At 47.5% G+C, this 15787-nt stretch overlaps 1 protein-coding gene across 1 annotated transcript; it reads left to right on the forward strand.

Annotated features, from left to right (window-relative positions):
- Window positions 1-353: 353 nt before the first annotated feature.
- On the forward strand, window positions 354-14051 carry LOC138446046 (liprin-alpha-1-like). Its single transcript, XM_069600782.1, has 5 exons — window positions 354-508; window positions 4654-4768; window positions 11382-11483; window positions 11949-12113; window positions 13203-14051. Exons 2-5 carry the CDS (start codon window positions 4718-4720, stop codon window positions 13464-13466), a joined length of 582 nt encoding a protein of 193 aa, XP_069456883.1. The 5' UTR covers window positions 354-508; window positions 4654-4717; the 3' UTR covers window positions 13467-14051.
- The last annotated feature ends 1736 nt before the right edge of the window (window positions 14052-15787 follow it).

Genomic DNA, 15787 nt, shown 5'->3' on the forward strand with positions numbered 1-15787 from the left:
GTCTGTAGAGGACAAAGTGGTGTGTAGAGAGGATGTCAGGCACGTCCCAGGACACTGAGCACACGGACACATGGACTGGACTCTCGGCCCTGCTCTGGGGGCATCACACTATCTCCACCCCTGACACAGGGTGAGCAGCTCGCACGTATACTGGAGCGTATGGTCACATGACCTGGACCTGGCCAATCGGTGTGTTCCATCCTCCCTGGCCACCGTGAGTGGCTCAGGACTAGGGCGGTGACCAATCAGGGCCCAGGGCCGGGCCTCAAGCTGGAATCAAGGGAAGAGGAGGGCTCGTTCTGCCGGAAGTGGTGGGGCCGTGTGAGGTCAGGCTACAGCAGTGGGAGGGGCGTGAGGTCAGCCTGTGGCGGTTGGTGCCCTTCCTGAGACCGTTAGGGCAGAACCGCCAGCCTGAGAAAGAGGGCGCTGCTGAGCCCAGGGGTGGAGAGCACCGGTTCCTACTGTGGTCCCGGAGTTCCACCTGAGACCAGAGGGAAGCCTTTTGCCCGTGAGTCCTCTCCTGCTTGTCTGTCAGCTTGTTTGAACCACACTGGGTTTTCTGTCCAGCTGGCTAAGTGGAGACCCTGGAAATGCTCCTGTGTGGGTTTTGGCTGGCTTCAGGGAAGAAATGCCAGATGACACTGGGAGACTCCAGTTTAATCTGGATTCAGGTCATATCTCTTGAAAGTGAAGTGAAAGTCCCTCAGTCGTGTCTAAGTCTTGGCAACCCCATGGGCTATACAGTCCATGGAATTCTGCAGGCCAGAATACTGGAGTGGGTAGCCTTTCCCTTCTCCAGGGGATCTTCCCAGTCCAGGGATTGAACCCAGGTTTCCCGCATTGCAGGCAGATTCTTTACCAGCTGAGCCACAAGAGAAGTCCAAGAATAGTGAAGTGGGTAGCCTGTCCCTTCTGTAGCAGATCAGCATTCCCGACCCAGGAATCAAACCGAGGTCTCCTCATGGCAGGAGGATTCTTTACCAGCTGAGCTATCAGGGAAGCCCAGTATCTCTTAAGGCCAGCTATTGATTGATATCTCTGAAGGCCAGCTATTCATTATAGGATTACCCTAATTCTTCATGGGATTAAGCTGTCAACCTGCTAAGGTAGCAATCGATGTCCTTTATCTAGAGGACAAAAGGGGGGCTCATAGAAGGGGGTAACACAGCTACAGCAAGGAAGTGTGTATCTAGACAAAATCCCCAGATACTGCTGTTAGAACTCAGGGAAGCCATATGGTGCGGCTTGTCCATGTGACAGGGGCTAAGGCTCCCAGCCCACACTGGATACTGTGGGGACCTGACTTGGTAACTGCCATCTGGCAGCTCTGAGACTCACAAAAGCAATTTGCACTGAAGAGAGGAGGGACACCTCCCTTCATCCGCCCCACCACACCCTCAGGGTACTCCCACACCCTGCCCCCTTTCTCTTTCTTTATGAGGGAATAAGCGTCACACTCATGTGACCACACTGGCCGTCCACTGTTCACGAGCTGCCAATTGGAGCTGCTACCGGAGAGGCCAAGAGCCTTTGCCCCTGGGTACCTCTCTTTTCTTTGCACCGTGAGGGCTCTCCTCCACACCTGCACACCAGAGGCCGTTTCTGAGACATGCAGGGACCCTCCTTCAGTTTGCAACAGGTGGCATCCATTGCTGTCCTTTCAATGCTTCCCTTGAAACTCAGCTCCTGAGCTCCTTTTGTCTGCATTGCTGCCCACCTGGCTGCCACGGGAGGGACAGAGCTGACCATGAATCCAAAGCTCGGATCTGACAGGCAGGAATCTGTGCATAAAGGACCTGACTAATCACGCTGTAGAGGCTGTAGTGGGCTCCAGGGGTCCGTAACCAGGGCTTGGGCCAAAGTGACTCCACGGCTGTTTTAATGCCTGGGGAGGGTTCTGGCTATAGTGGGGGTGGGGTGAGTCTCCTGAGGTTCTGAAGGCCCACTGTGTGCAGGTTCATGGCGCACAGAGAAGAGAAAGTGGAGTCCTTCCCTGGAGCTGGTGGGCTGCGGGCACAGCCATGGATAACCAGGAGTCTGCATCTCACTAGGGGCCAAGGCTGGTGCTGAGGGAATCCTCAGTGAGGTTTTTTTTCCTTAAAAGCCATCCTAAGTGACTTCGGCTCCATTGCTTTTTGCCAAAAACCTACAATGATCCCAAGAACTTTGTACACTCCAAGGGTGGTGACTGGACATGGAGCCCAGCACAGACCGAAGTCAGTCCTGCCCTGAGTCCCACGGGCCGGCCACACCATCCCCCTTCTGTGGCCTGGCTTTCTTCTGCCAGGACCCCCAGAATGGTGGAAAGGCAAGTGTGGCCTCAAGCTGAGGGGCCCAGCGTGGGCTCCAAGCCCCTGGAGGTCCCCTTGGGACGTCTGGTGAACCTAGTTCCCACTGCCGTCAGGCAGCTCTCTCTCTCTCGACATTTCTCAAAGAAATGTCGTGTTTCTTTGCTTTCTGTTGTGATAGGGCACCCCAGTTATCTCGGGATGATTGGGAAGTCTGCTGGTGTTACATGCTCCCGCCTTAGATGGGGAGACATTATTGCTGCGTTGATGCTGCTCACTTGATACTGGGAATCTGTTAAACACAAATGGCAAGGAGAACAGAGAAAAACAGAAAAAGAAAAACGGAGAGTTGCTGGGTTGCTTCAGGTCTCACCTGTGGTTAAGAGTGTGTACAGCCTGCACGTGAACCCAGGTTCCCACACCTGCCACCTACCAGGTGCCAGGCCCTGGTTTTAGACCCCCAGCTTCACTAAGGAGGCACTGACAGATACAGTCTGTGTGTATTGCAAGTCTACATCGTGATGACTTGATGCCCATAGACGTCGTGGACTGATTGCCCAACATACGCATCACCTCACACGGTTCACTCTGTGTGTGTCCTTTATCTTGTTCTTATAATCCATGAACACAATATAGATAGCTCTCCATTTTTTTAGATCTTCTTTAATTTATCTTAGAAGTTTATAGTTTGCTATATGTCTTGCACATGTTTAATTAGATATCTTGATATTTTCAGTGCCATTATAAATCCCTAATAGATACAGAATTGACTTTCCTATATTCACTTGGTAAATCCATTTACTTCAAGTCATTCTAATTGTATTTTTTATGTATACTCAATTATGTCTGCAAATAAGTGCTTTTTTTCCTCTTTGCAACTGTGATAACCCTTTCCTTTTTCTTGCCTTATTGTACAGACTAGGATCTCCAGTACAGTGGTGAACAGAAGTAGTGAGAATAAGTATCCTTGTCTCTGTCCCATTATCAGAGGAAAAGCTTTCAGTATTTCACCATCACACAGGATATTAACTTTTTTGTAGATATTTTTATCAAAATATGTAAATTCTTCTCTGTTAGTTTACTAAGAGTTTTTTCTTAGTCATGAACTAAAATTATTACATTAAATTTTCTTAAGTTTATTTTCTGCAGATTTTGAAACAGGTGATTTTTCTTTTATGTGGTGATTTAACTTTTAAAAATTTTGTGATTCTAAAACAACCCTAAACTGATCTCAATGTATTCTCCTTCAGTTGGACTTTGTTAGTGTTTTATTTAGAATTATTTCATCTATACTCAGAATCTGTCATTTTATTTTTTTGCACTTTTTCCTTGTTGGTTTTAGTATCAACGTTATGCTAGTCTTATAAAACAAGGTTGGAGAGTGTTCCTTGTTTACCCCGAGAGTTCTTGTGAGAATACTGTTTTCTTCCCTAAATTTCTGGAAGAATTGATTGGCAAAACCAGTTGGTTTCATTGTGGGGAGGCTTTTAATTTCAGATGTAATTTTTTTCATGCAAATAAAAATTTCTGATTTTGTATGCCTTCTTGGGTCTATTTAAGTAAAGCATTTCCCCCCTGCTTAGGAATTTATGGAGGCGAGCAGACTCTCCAGTTAGTAAGTGAACTGTGGTTCATAATATTTTTCTTATCTGCAAGATGTGTTGTCTCCCCTTTTAAAAATCCCTGATGCTGGTGATTTGTGCTTTGTCTCTTTTTCTTAATCAGTCTGTCTAGGGGTTTATCAGTTTTATCAGTCCTTTCAAAGAGCCAACTTTTGGCTTTGTTTTTAAAAAACTTCATATCTGCTTTCTGTTTCGTTGTTTTCTGCTCCTTTTTTTTCCATCTGCCTTGTGTTTCATTTGCTATGCTCTTTTTCTGGTTTCTTGGGAGAGAGGCTTAATTGATTTTTAGCCTTCCTTCTTTTCCAGTATATGTGTTTAAGGCTTTAAGTTACCCTCTAAACATAGTTCGCTGCGTCCCACAAGTTTGAATAAGCCAGATTTTCATTATCTTTTATGGAAAAGTATTTTCTAATTTTCATTGTGTTTTTTAAACATTTTTTAAACATTGTATGTTTTTTATTATTCATGAAATTCTGCAAGCAGTATGTCATTTAACTTCCCAATGTTGGGGGAGGTTTTTCCTGTGACCCTTTTTTGATTTCTGACTTAATTCCATGAAGATCCCTGTCTTAGTCTTTTTTGGGCTACTGTTATAAATACCGTAGACTAGCTGGTAAACAACAGAAAGTTGTTTCTTGTAGTCCTGGAGGCTGGGGAGTCCCAAGATCACCAGCAGGTGCCACATCTGGTGAGGCCTGTTTCCTGGTTCCTAGACTCCATGCTGCTTCTCTCTGTCCTCGCAGCATGGGAGCCTATTCCCTCCTGGCCTGACCCCTCCCAGAGTACCTGCCTCCGAGGATCATCACCATGTGCGGGGTGAAGTTTGAGGGCACATTAATCGTCAGCCCATTGCAATCTGTAAGTATACCCTGCATTATTTCAGTCCTTTGAAATAATTCGAGCTTTCCTAATGGCCCAATATATATTCTTTTTGTTATATGTTCCTTGGGCTCTTGAAAATAATATGTTATCAGTGGGGATGCAATGTTCCGTGTGTATCAGTTAGATCAAGCTTGTCACTCATGTAATTCAGATTCTGGTAGCCACGTTGAGTAAAAGCAGAAGTAGGTGAAATTACCTATAACATATTTTATTTTAACACACCCAAAATATTATCCTTTCAGTGTGTAATCAACATGATAAAACCTAAAGAAATAGTTCACGTTCTTTTTTTCATGCTAAGTCTTTAAAATCCAGTGTGTGTTTCAGGCTTGCAGCACATCTCATTGTAGAGCCAGCTGCATTTCCAGTACTTCATGGCTGCAGGTGACTTCGTACCAGGGAGCCCAGTTCCACGAGAGATGTGTCTTTAACATCTCCCACTGGGATTATGAACTTGGCTGTTACTCCTTTTCTATTTCTGTCAGGTTTTATATATTGATATTTTGAGGTTATGTTATTAGGTACATTCAAATTTCGAATCCTCATCTTCTTGCTAGACTGAACTTGTATCAGTATGAGATGCTCCTTTTCATCGCTAGTAATGCTTCTTTCTTTAGACACTATTTGACAGTGATATTGCCACGTCAGTTTTCTGTCCTTGTTGGCCTGGGTATCTTTTACTTTCACCTGTCTAAAAGACCTTCCATCTTAACATGTACCTCTGTGAAGAGTGTATAGTTTTCATTGGAATCAGTTTGACACTTTATCTTTTAATGAGAGTATTTGCTCTGTTTATAATGTTGATATTTCAGTGTGTAGATACGATGTGACTGTTTTCTGTTTGTCCCACCTATTCTGTGTTCTTTGCTCTTGCCATCTTTTAGAAGTATGAAGTGTTTTTCTAGTTCTGGGCTCCTCTGCCGGGTTGTTGGGTGCGCATTCACAGATACAGCATGTGTTTTACATTCAAGTCTAACTTAGTACTTTTACTGCCTCCCTGACATGACTGTTTCCTCCTTGTCACTGTTACACTTTAAACTGTTAGATATATTTTTGGCATTAACGTCATTGTTTTGTAAAGTTAGTATTTACCCTCACAGTTACCTCGTTGTTGGTCTTTACTTGTTTTTTATATTTCCATCAGAGACTTTTGTTTCTCCCAAAGCACTGCCTTAATATTTTTTTAGTTCATGTCTGTGGGTGATGAGTTGTCTCATTTCCATTTGCCCTAAAACTCTTTATTTTGCTTTCACTTTTGAAGAGTGTCTTTCTTGGGTATAGAATTCCAGGTTGGTGGTTATTTGTTTTTCAGCATCTTACAGATGCCAGTCCATTATCTTCTGACTTCCTTGTTCTTGAAAAGTCAGCTCTCGGTGTTGCTGTGACATTAAAAGCCACACCTTTTTTCCTCTGAGCGCTTGAACATTTTCTTCTTGCCTTAGGCACCCCCAGAGGAGCTGAAACCAATGTGTGGTTTTCATTTTTGAGTCAATGGTCTGATTCTTGAACCAACTCTTGCCACTGTCCCTGTCAGTCAGTTCAGTCGCTCAGTATCTGACCCATTGCGACCCCATGGACTACAGCACGCCAGGCTTCTCTGTCTATCACCAACTCCCAGAGCTAGCTCAGGCTCATGACCATCGAGTCGGTGATGCCATCCAGCCAGCTCATCCTCTGTCATCCCCTTCTCCTCCTGCCTTCAGTCTTCCCCAGCATCAGGTTCTTTTCCAGTGAGTCAGTTCGCATCAGGTGGCCAAACTATTGGAGCTTCAGCATCAGTCTTTCCAGTGAATATTTAGGTCTGATTTGCTTTAGGATTGACTGGTTGGATCTCCTAGCAGTCCACGGGGCTCTCAAGAGTCTTCTCCAACTCCCCAGTTCAGAAGCATCGATTCTTCAGCGTTCAGCTTTCTTCATGGGCCAACTCTCACATCCATACATGACTACTGGAAAAACCATAACTTTGACTAAATGAACCTTTGTTGGCAAAGTAATGTCTCTGCTTTTTAATATGCTGTCTAGGTTTGTCATAGCTTTCCCTCCAAGGAGCAAGCATCTTTTAATTTCACCTTCTGCAGTAATTTTGGAGCCCAAGGAAATACAGTCTGTCACTGTTTCCATTGTTTCCCCATTTATTTGCCATGAAGTGATGGGGCCGGATGCCATGATCTTCGTTTTTTGAATGTTGTTTTACGCCAGCTTTTTCACTCTCCTCTTTCATTAAGAGGCTCTTTAGTTTGAACCCCTGGAGGCATTTCTTATTCCCCGTTCTGTCTTTTCTCCACCATGAGGGTCCCCATTTATAGTTTTTAACAATGTAGTTTAACAAGGGGCTCCTTCAATATATTCTATACTTTTTTCCCTCTTATATATATTTTTTTAACTGATTCATCCTTCAGTTCACTGATCCTCTCTTCAGCTACGTCCAATTTGATGTTGAGCCCAGAGACTGAGTTTTTAAATTCAGTCACTGTTATTGTAAAGTTCTAGACTCGGTTTTGATTCTCAGAAATTTTTCCTTTTGTCAAGTATATTTTTGAACAGATGACGTTTGCATCTGATGCCTCTAGCATACCTCTGATATGCTGATATACATCTGATACCTCTGGATCTGGTTCAGTTCTTTTTCTCTTGGTCCTGTTTGTTGTTACACCCTATTTTGCTTTTTTGGTTGCATGTTGGACATTATGTTTGGAAAACCCTAGAGGTTCTGAGTGATGCTATCTTCTCCAGAGTTTCCTCTGATGCAGACCTCCAATGGGGACAGAGCTGTCTGTTCACTCAGGGCCTGAGGGACTTGAGGCTGGGGGTCCCTGTAAGCTCAGTCTCAGCAGCCTTCACCCACCTTCCCCCCAACCCCAGGGAGGAGCTTTCCAGCATCTCAGTCTGGAAGCCTGGGCTGCCTCCCAGGTTCCCCTCTTCTCGGCAGGTCCTGAAGCCCACCATCTGTCCCCTGAGCACCACGAGGTGACTGATACTCAGCGCTCAGCCGGTTTGGGCAGAGTGTTGAGTACGTTTTCTGACACCTGAACTGACTCATCTGGCCTGCGCTCAAATTTTTGTCTTCTCAGCCCAATGAACCATCCACAGCTGTGTTAGCCAGTCCCCTCTGCTTGCCTTTTTCCCTGCCTTTTCTTGGCAGAGTCAGCTTTGTTCAGATGGCCCGAGGGAAGGAGCGGCCCTCTCAGTCTCCCGCTCCCTCACTGGGCTTCCCTTTTGTTTGAAATCTTGGATTGTGGCTGCCTAAGGACCTCTTTCGGGAGAAGGCAATGGCAACCCACTCCAGTACTCTTGCCTGGAAAATCCCATGGACAGAGGAGCCTGGGAGGCTGCAGTCCATGGGGTCGCTAAGAGTCAGACACGACTGAGTGACTTCACTTTCACTTTTCACTTTCATGCATTGGAGAAGGAAATGGCAACCCACTCCAGTGTTCTTGCCTGGAGAATCCCAGGGATGGGGGAGCCTGGTGGGCTGCCATCTATGGGGTCGCACAGAGTCGGACATGACTGAAGCGACTTAGCAGCAGCAGCAGCAAGGACCTCTTTTAAACTGTATTTAGCTTTTCTAGCTCTTGGTAGGCTGACCTACAAGCTGCTTGTGTTTGTCACTGGAAGTGGGGACGCCCTGGGTGTCTTCTGTCATCTGAAGCCACATGTAACAGTCACAGTTGTTGTATTGATCAAGTTTATTTGATACTGGGAAAAACAAGAACCAGGAGTCCTTGCTTGGTACCCACAGTTGTGTTTCTGGTCAGAATCCCCAGCTTGCCCGGGCTGTTTCAGTGCCACGTAAACTTGGGAAGAAGGTGGAACAAGCGGCCCACGCGGCCTGGAGACAGAGGAGCTAGTCTGCACTCTTCCCCTGCCCCTGCTGGCCCAGGGCAGGCCTTGCGATGACGGGCTGCTGGTGGTGGAGGAGAAGGCTGAGGAGGGAGGGGTTACGTGACCTGTATTCTGTGACATGGTCGCATGTGGGTTTTCTTTTTCAGTTTGGAAAAATGACTGCTTTTAGTCTTCCCTCCAGTTTCACTTTAAGATTGAAAATGAAGATTTTATTCTTAAAGTTGAGCACAGTGATTTTACAGTCTTTCTGAAAGCAACAGTTGAGGTTTTAAAAAGATATCTCAGAGAACTCCAGTAGATAAAGCCAAAAACAGAGAACGTGTTCAGGGTGAACTGCGGGCGGGACCCCGAACTGTACTCTGTCTCTCCCTGTAATCGCTGAGATGGGTGGATATAGGACCCCAAGCAACCTGGGGACCGAGGTCCTCAAGTGACAGCAGAGGCCTGGGCTGAGCCAGGAGAAGTGTGGCCTGTGCCCTGGCGAGTGGAGAGCCACAAGGATGGGAGTGGGGCCAGGAGAGGGATGGGAGACTCGGGGGTGGAGGGTAGGGCAGCATCTGGCGGGGTCTGGGAGGCGCTGGCTGTCATGGCTCAAGGCAGGGACACCCCTGAACCTCCACCGTGCAGCCCCCGTGGGGCAGAGTCGTCTGGCAACCCAGGGTCGAAGTTAAGAGGGCAGCAGGTTGAATGAACCCCTGTACCCACTGTGGGTTCATTTTAAGTGCCTGGAGCAAGGTTGGTCAAGCCTTGCTGAGCTCGAGTGAGGGAGTCCGACAGGGAGGACCGAGCTCAGGGTGAGGGGCAGCTAGTGTATTGAGTCCTCCTCAGCCGGGTGGGTTCTGGGGATGCCCTTGAGTTGAGGGGTGCCCTTTCAGTAGCCTCAGTGGAGGCTTGTTTGGGGGGTAGAGGAGGCAGAAGTCCACTTAGAAGACGTGCTCATTCCCAGGGGTGGTGGTTTCTGAAGCAGTTTATACTGGTCAGTTTGACTGTGACCCAGTACGTTGCAGGGTCATGTTTGACAGGGGGCCTGAGCCGTGGGCACTGCCTTCCTTCTCCCGCACCCCACACTCACCTGTCGTCTTTTTGGCAGCCCCTTCCCCCTCTCTGCACCCTTGATGGTGGGCCTGAGCCCAGCCCCTCTGTTACCACAGAAACCCTGTGACTGAGCGGGTTCAGGTTCCAGGCTCCTGGGAGACATGCTGGAGGCAGAGCCTTCGTGCCATTTCTCCTTGAGGCAGCGGTGCTGGTGGTCATAGTGTGAGAGCGGGGTGTGTGAGAGCGGGGTGTGTGAGAGCGGTGGTCGTAGTGTGAATAGTGTGAGATCGGTGGTGATAGCTTGGGAGCCGAGGTATCCTACCATGAAACAGCAGTTGCCCCCAAGTTGGGGGCTGCCCCCATCTGCGAGGATGGGTCGCAGAAGGGCCCGCCTGTGGGCGTTATTTCAGTGCTGCGACCCCAAGGCAAAGGCCAAGACTAGGAAGAACTTGGCCTCAGCCCAAGTCCTGGAAGCAGAGTGGCCTGAGGTGAGAGCAGCCGGGGGCGGGCCCGTCGGATTGGCCCTCACCTGGTGAAGTGTTGGGGTTGTGTTTCGTTTTGTTAGCATGGCCGTGGGCCCTGCCGGCCAGGGCATTTTGGCCTTAGTGGGCAGGATCAACCCCAGCAGGTTTACCTTGTAAGAGGTTGTGCAGGTGCTGCGTGGAGGGTGGGCGGGGGCCCCACAAGAAGGGAAACACTGGCTGGAGGAGTCACTGGAGCACATGGACTGAGCTATCGAGTCAGTCCTTGAAGCAGAAAGGCTAAGCCCCTTAACGTCTCCCTTCTTCCAAAGAAAGGCTATACGGGCTGGAGGAGTCGCTGTGGCATGAGGATCGAGCTAGAGAGTCAGTCCTTGAAGTAGAAAGGCTAAGCCCGTTAATGTCTCGCACCTTACAAAGCACAGACCAGTGTGTCCAGTATTTTAATGACGGGTACCTACTGCTTACATGTATGACATACACCCTCATAGCTTCACAGATCTTCTACATGCTTCTTACAAGTGCTGGGCACTGTTCTGGGTGCTGGACACTCAGTATGTAGTAGGGGATATGTATCCCAGGATCTTTTTATTTCTGCAAAGAAAAATAGAAGAATGAAAGACTCCATGTGGTTCAGTTTGAGCAAGTTCACCACGTGGACAGCCCCGCGTGCACGCAAATTGTTGGTAAAATACATATAACCGCAAATTGTGGTAAAATACATATAACATAAATTTAACATTTTAACCAGTTGATTGAATGACTGGGTGACTTCAGTGGGGTCAGGCTAACAGATGGCCTTGGAGTGCCGTCAGCCTTTTTCCCAGAGGAACACTCCAAAGCTTGGTGCCCTTGTAGACCTTCCATTTTTTCTTCACTCTCCCCAGTGGCTCTAGATCACTGGTCTGTGTGTCGTTTAAGAATCTCTTTATCCACTTTGTTGTTAGGTTTATGTTTTGGAAAGTTTCTCAGACGTCCCTGGGTCTTGAGAAGGCAGGCTTGGATTCCGGGTTCTCCCCTGCCACGTACCTGCCAGGTCGAGGTGGAGGCTGAAGGCCAGTCTGAGTTGTGGTGGTCTGTGTGGTCTTGGGGTCAGTGGAGCCCCTCTTCTCTGGAGGGGCAGGGAGATCCTTTGTGTGGAGCCTGGAGAGACTTGACAGGGTCAGTCTTCACAGTCTCACTCTCTTTTTAATTTATGTTTGCATTTAGTTTCTCATTTAACTGTTTTCTAGAAATTTCCAACTCCTACTGAAGAACTAAAAATATGCAGGGAGCAGCTTCTTAAAAGAGAGGAAGAAATTACTGAACTGAAAGCAGAAAGAAACAACACCAGGGTCAGTAGGGGGATTCTCACGTGTTGACATTTGCCCGAGGGGGGTCACCGCTCGCCTCAGTGTTGCTGTCTTTAAACTCTGTCTGATTTTCAAGTCATTTTTCACATCTTCCCACTGAGCAGACCAGGGGGCATCAGTTCAGGGTTCTCATACCTTGCTTCAAATTTATGATGAGAGCTAATGTAATCTTAGTAGGGGGGAATTCTCTTAACTTACATTTTTGTCCACACTACACTTTGTGTGAGATCTTAATTCCCTGATCAGGGATTAAAACCCATGACCCCTGCAGAAGTGTGGAGTCTTAACTACTGGGGCACTGGGGAAGTCCACTCTTAACTTTAGACTGAACTGGTGGGATTCTGATGTGCCTTAGCATGTTTCTGGCTATAGCATGAGGCCGAGAGGAGTTATCGGCCCTGAATTCAAGCATGAGGTTGAAGGTGCTCCTTTGGCCCCGCCCTGCAGCTGCTGCTGGAGCACCTGGAGTGTCCGGTTTCCTGGTCCGTGCCTTCCCTCTGGATGACGGCAGGCAAGCAGCAGGCGCAGTCCCCAGTCGGCATGACCAGAGAGGTGGACGTGCTCAGGGCACTGAAATTGCTGTTTGAGCACCACAAGGCCCTGGACAAGAAGGTACCAGCTACCCGGCCGTCGTGGATTTCTACACTTGCTGCCTTGTTAGGTGGATGATGCATGTATTTATGTAACTAGTTGACTTTTGAGCTTCTTGAATTCTTGTATATACATATTTTCTGTAAGAAGTCAGAGTTTTCTATGGTTAAAAGGCGTTGCCTGTGTACGTGCTCAGTCGTGTCCGAATCTTTGCGACCCTGTGGACTGTAGCCCACCACGCTCCTCTCTTCATGGGGCTTCCCAGGCATGAATACTGGAGTGGGTGGCCATCTTCTACTCCAGGGGATCTTCCTGACCCAGGGATCGAACCTGCCCTCTTGCATTGGTAGGCGGATTCTTTACCACTGAGCCACCTGGGAAGCCCCCAGTTAAAAAGTATTAGTTGGCATAAATGTCTCAAGATTTATTATATTCTGTATATCAATTTGCAGTTAAAAATTGCGTAATAGAATTAATTTAGGATAGCATTTTGTTCTCTCAAACTTAGCTGTTACCAAGCAGATTTTCTTGACGTTAAGATGAATGAGAGACATTAAAGGTATTCTGTTACAGTATCCATGCATTAGGGTGAGTATACACTAAGAAGTGTACTAACGTATATACACACATCAACACACAGTGACTCGGCCCCTTTTGAGTTGAGAGCGCGATTACGAGTAGCACTCGAAAGTTGTAGTTTGTTAGAAGAAGAATTAGGTGCCACACAAAAAGAGGTAAGTTAGATCAGTCATCGTGTAATTTCAGTTAAGGGTTTGTCATTTGTATCCTTTCATTTTAAAAAAGAATGAAGGCTGTAGTGGTGGGCATCAGATGTTCTTTATCTTTCTGATTGAGGACCCGCCCACCTGGGTTATTTTAATGACTAGTAAACTAGACTTGTGGCTCAAAGCTGCAGGATGTCTTCAGTACCCCTTTGTCCAGTAGAAGACAAATTCTGACTCTAATCACCTGACTGTATTCGGGATGGATAGCATCACCATGTATTTTCTTTTTATGTTGCGTTTTCAGTTTAGAGTTGAGTTTTTCCAGGTAGAGTTTTGCTGTCTTTACTTATTTCTTTACTCTGATTCAATTTTTTGGTTTTAGCAGATGATTCTTAAAGAGGAGAATAACCAGGAAAAGATACTAACAGACGGGGTGCTTGATGTAAATCACGAGCAAGAAAACATGCCAAGTGCCAATGGCAAGGCAAGTTCTTGGTCTCGCTGTCTGTCTGGTTCTCATCTTACCATCCAGTCTGTGCGGGGCTGTTGGGACCTCTCACCAATGCACCATGTAGGTCTGAGTGGCCGTGAGGGTCCTGTGAGCTCCCAGAGTGCAAGAGGCAGTTTTGACCTCACCAATTGCCCGTAAGTGCTGTGTTCCCTCCCTCCCAAAACAAGGCTGTCTAAGGCTTCCTTTCCCCCTTAGAGACCCTCCAATGGTCTCTAAGCCACGAGGAAGACCTGGCTAAGGTGATCGAGCTCCAGGAAGTCATGGACAAGCAGTCGCAGGAGCAGAGCCAGATGAAGGAGCGCCTGGCAGCCCTCTCTGCCCACGTGACAGAGCTGGAGGAGGACCTGGACACGGCCAGGAAGGACCTCCTCAAGTCCGAGGAAGTGAACACGAAACTGCAGGGGGACGTCCGCGAAGTGAGTGATGGCGGCCGTGTCTGTTGTCCTGAGGTGGACTGTGGGTCCCTTGTTCTCCCAGTGATCTCAGCCTTGGGACGGCTGCGTGAGCAAGAGCAGAGCACTGGCGAGACCGCGACTGGCTGCCTCCCCGCCTCTGCGTCGAGGTCTCTGGGGTAGAAGAGGCCTGGTCCAGGCTGTCCATTGGCAGTGGACCAACCTGAGGGCAGCCCTGGCGCTGTGCTGCACCCTGGGTGTGGACTCCTCATTTCTACAAGTTCTAGGGGCCCCAGTGTACTCCTTTTGTAAAAATTCATTCATCCATTCATTCACTTATTGGTGTATAGTTGCTTTACACTGCTGTGTCAATTTCTGCTGTACAGCAAAGTGAATCAGTCATATATCTATCTATCTATGTATCTCCCTCTCTTTTAGATTTCCTGCCCATTTTCACCACAGAGCACTGAGTAGACTCCCCTGCGCTGTTCACTCGGTCCTTACTCGTTGACTTGACGTGTAGTGTCAGTGCTGTGTATATGCCAACCGCAGTCTCCCGGTTCATCCCCCTCCCCACCTGCCTGTCAAATGTGTTCCTGATGATGCTGAAATTTCCTTCTGATTCTCTCAGGCGAGTCTGGTGATGTCTGTGGAGCCCGTTCTCTCGAAGACATGGGAGCATGCTGTGGGGGCTCTGCTGAGGCAGCTTGCCTGGCCATCTTCTCTCGTTTTCTGAGGTTCCGCTCCTTGAAGGGATGTGTGACAGTGACACCAGCGGTCAGACAAGTCGAGTGGCGTTTGCTCACCCTCAGATCCTCAGGCCCGAGCTGTGTGACCCTGTGGAATCGTGATGTTTCTGGCGGTCGTGTCGTGATTTATGAGAAACTCCCTAGCGGTCACTGTGAAAACAGAAGAGTGCTGGGGACTCAGGCCTCCTCCTGTGAGCCTCACTTCTCCTCTGCGAGCAGACAGTGCCCACCCTGCCCCACCCCTCCCCCGTGAGACCGTCTCAGAGAGAACCCCTCCAACATGTGGTACAGCAGGTGTACTTGTTTTAGCAGCTTGGTGTGAGTAATTCTGTGTGAGAACTCAAAACAGAAATATTTGCACGTTTTTATAACCTATTCACACTACTCTTTGGCAACAGGAGGAGATTAGGTGGCAGAGTTTAATATGTATAGAATTCTAGAAAAAGCGTTTTTAAAACCTTTCACTTTTAATGTTAGGACTTTGCCCACATTGGTTACTTAGTGACCAGGGAGGGACCTGAAATGGGTTTTGAGCCGGCGGACAAGAGTCGTACCAGCAGCAAGTTCTGGTCCTGGTTTGAGCGCTTCATACATGTGGTGTAACTGCTTTAGAAGAACTAGGCTTGAGAAGGCTGCGCCCAGTTGTGTTACACTTTGACTTTTGTTTCCACTGGTTAATATTCTTACTTTAATTCTGAGGAAATTACATGAGATTTTTTCCAACTTTTACCCAAGGAAACGAGCCTCAGAGCTCCCCGTTGGATCTGTTGAAGGTCCATCCCTGTTCTGGGTCAAGCCCGCCTGTATGGTGTAGCAGACAGAGGTCCTGACTTCATGCCAGATACCTTCCCTCCTGGAATTCTTGCAATAACAGGGTAGTTTAGTATACTTTTTGTTTGCCGTTTGGGTTTATTATGTAGAAAAGAAGCTTGGTAAACCAAGTGGCTGGACAGAACGTTAAGACAGTTGGGTGCCAATCGTGGCAAATGTGACCTTTGAGATAGGTGCGTTTTTGCTCACGTCTGAGAAAACTGCCATATCTAGGACTTCAATTTTGAGGATGTTAACTTTATGTTTGATTTGAAACTTAGGACGACCTCAATGATAAACTTGAAAATGAAATTGCAAATAAGGATTCTATCTGTCGACAGGTAATGGCCTTTACTGAACTGTCTGACTTTTATTGTAGTGAATTACTGAGGAAGGAAGGTAAAGACCTTTTCATGTGACTCCCACGTTGGAAATCAAGTCCCACTGTAAAGTTCTTATGACCCTAAAGTATTGCGTTCAAAAGTGTGGCTGTACCTCATGGTAAATC

This window comes from Ovis canadensis, chromosome 9 (assembly GCF_042477335.2).
Source record: "Ovis canadensis isolate MfBH-ARS-UI-01 breed Bighorn chromosome 9, ARS-UI_OviCan_v2, whole genome shotgun sequence".
NCBI lineage: Eukaryota > Metazoa > Chordata > Mammalia > Artiodactyla > Bovidae > Ovis > Ovis canadensis.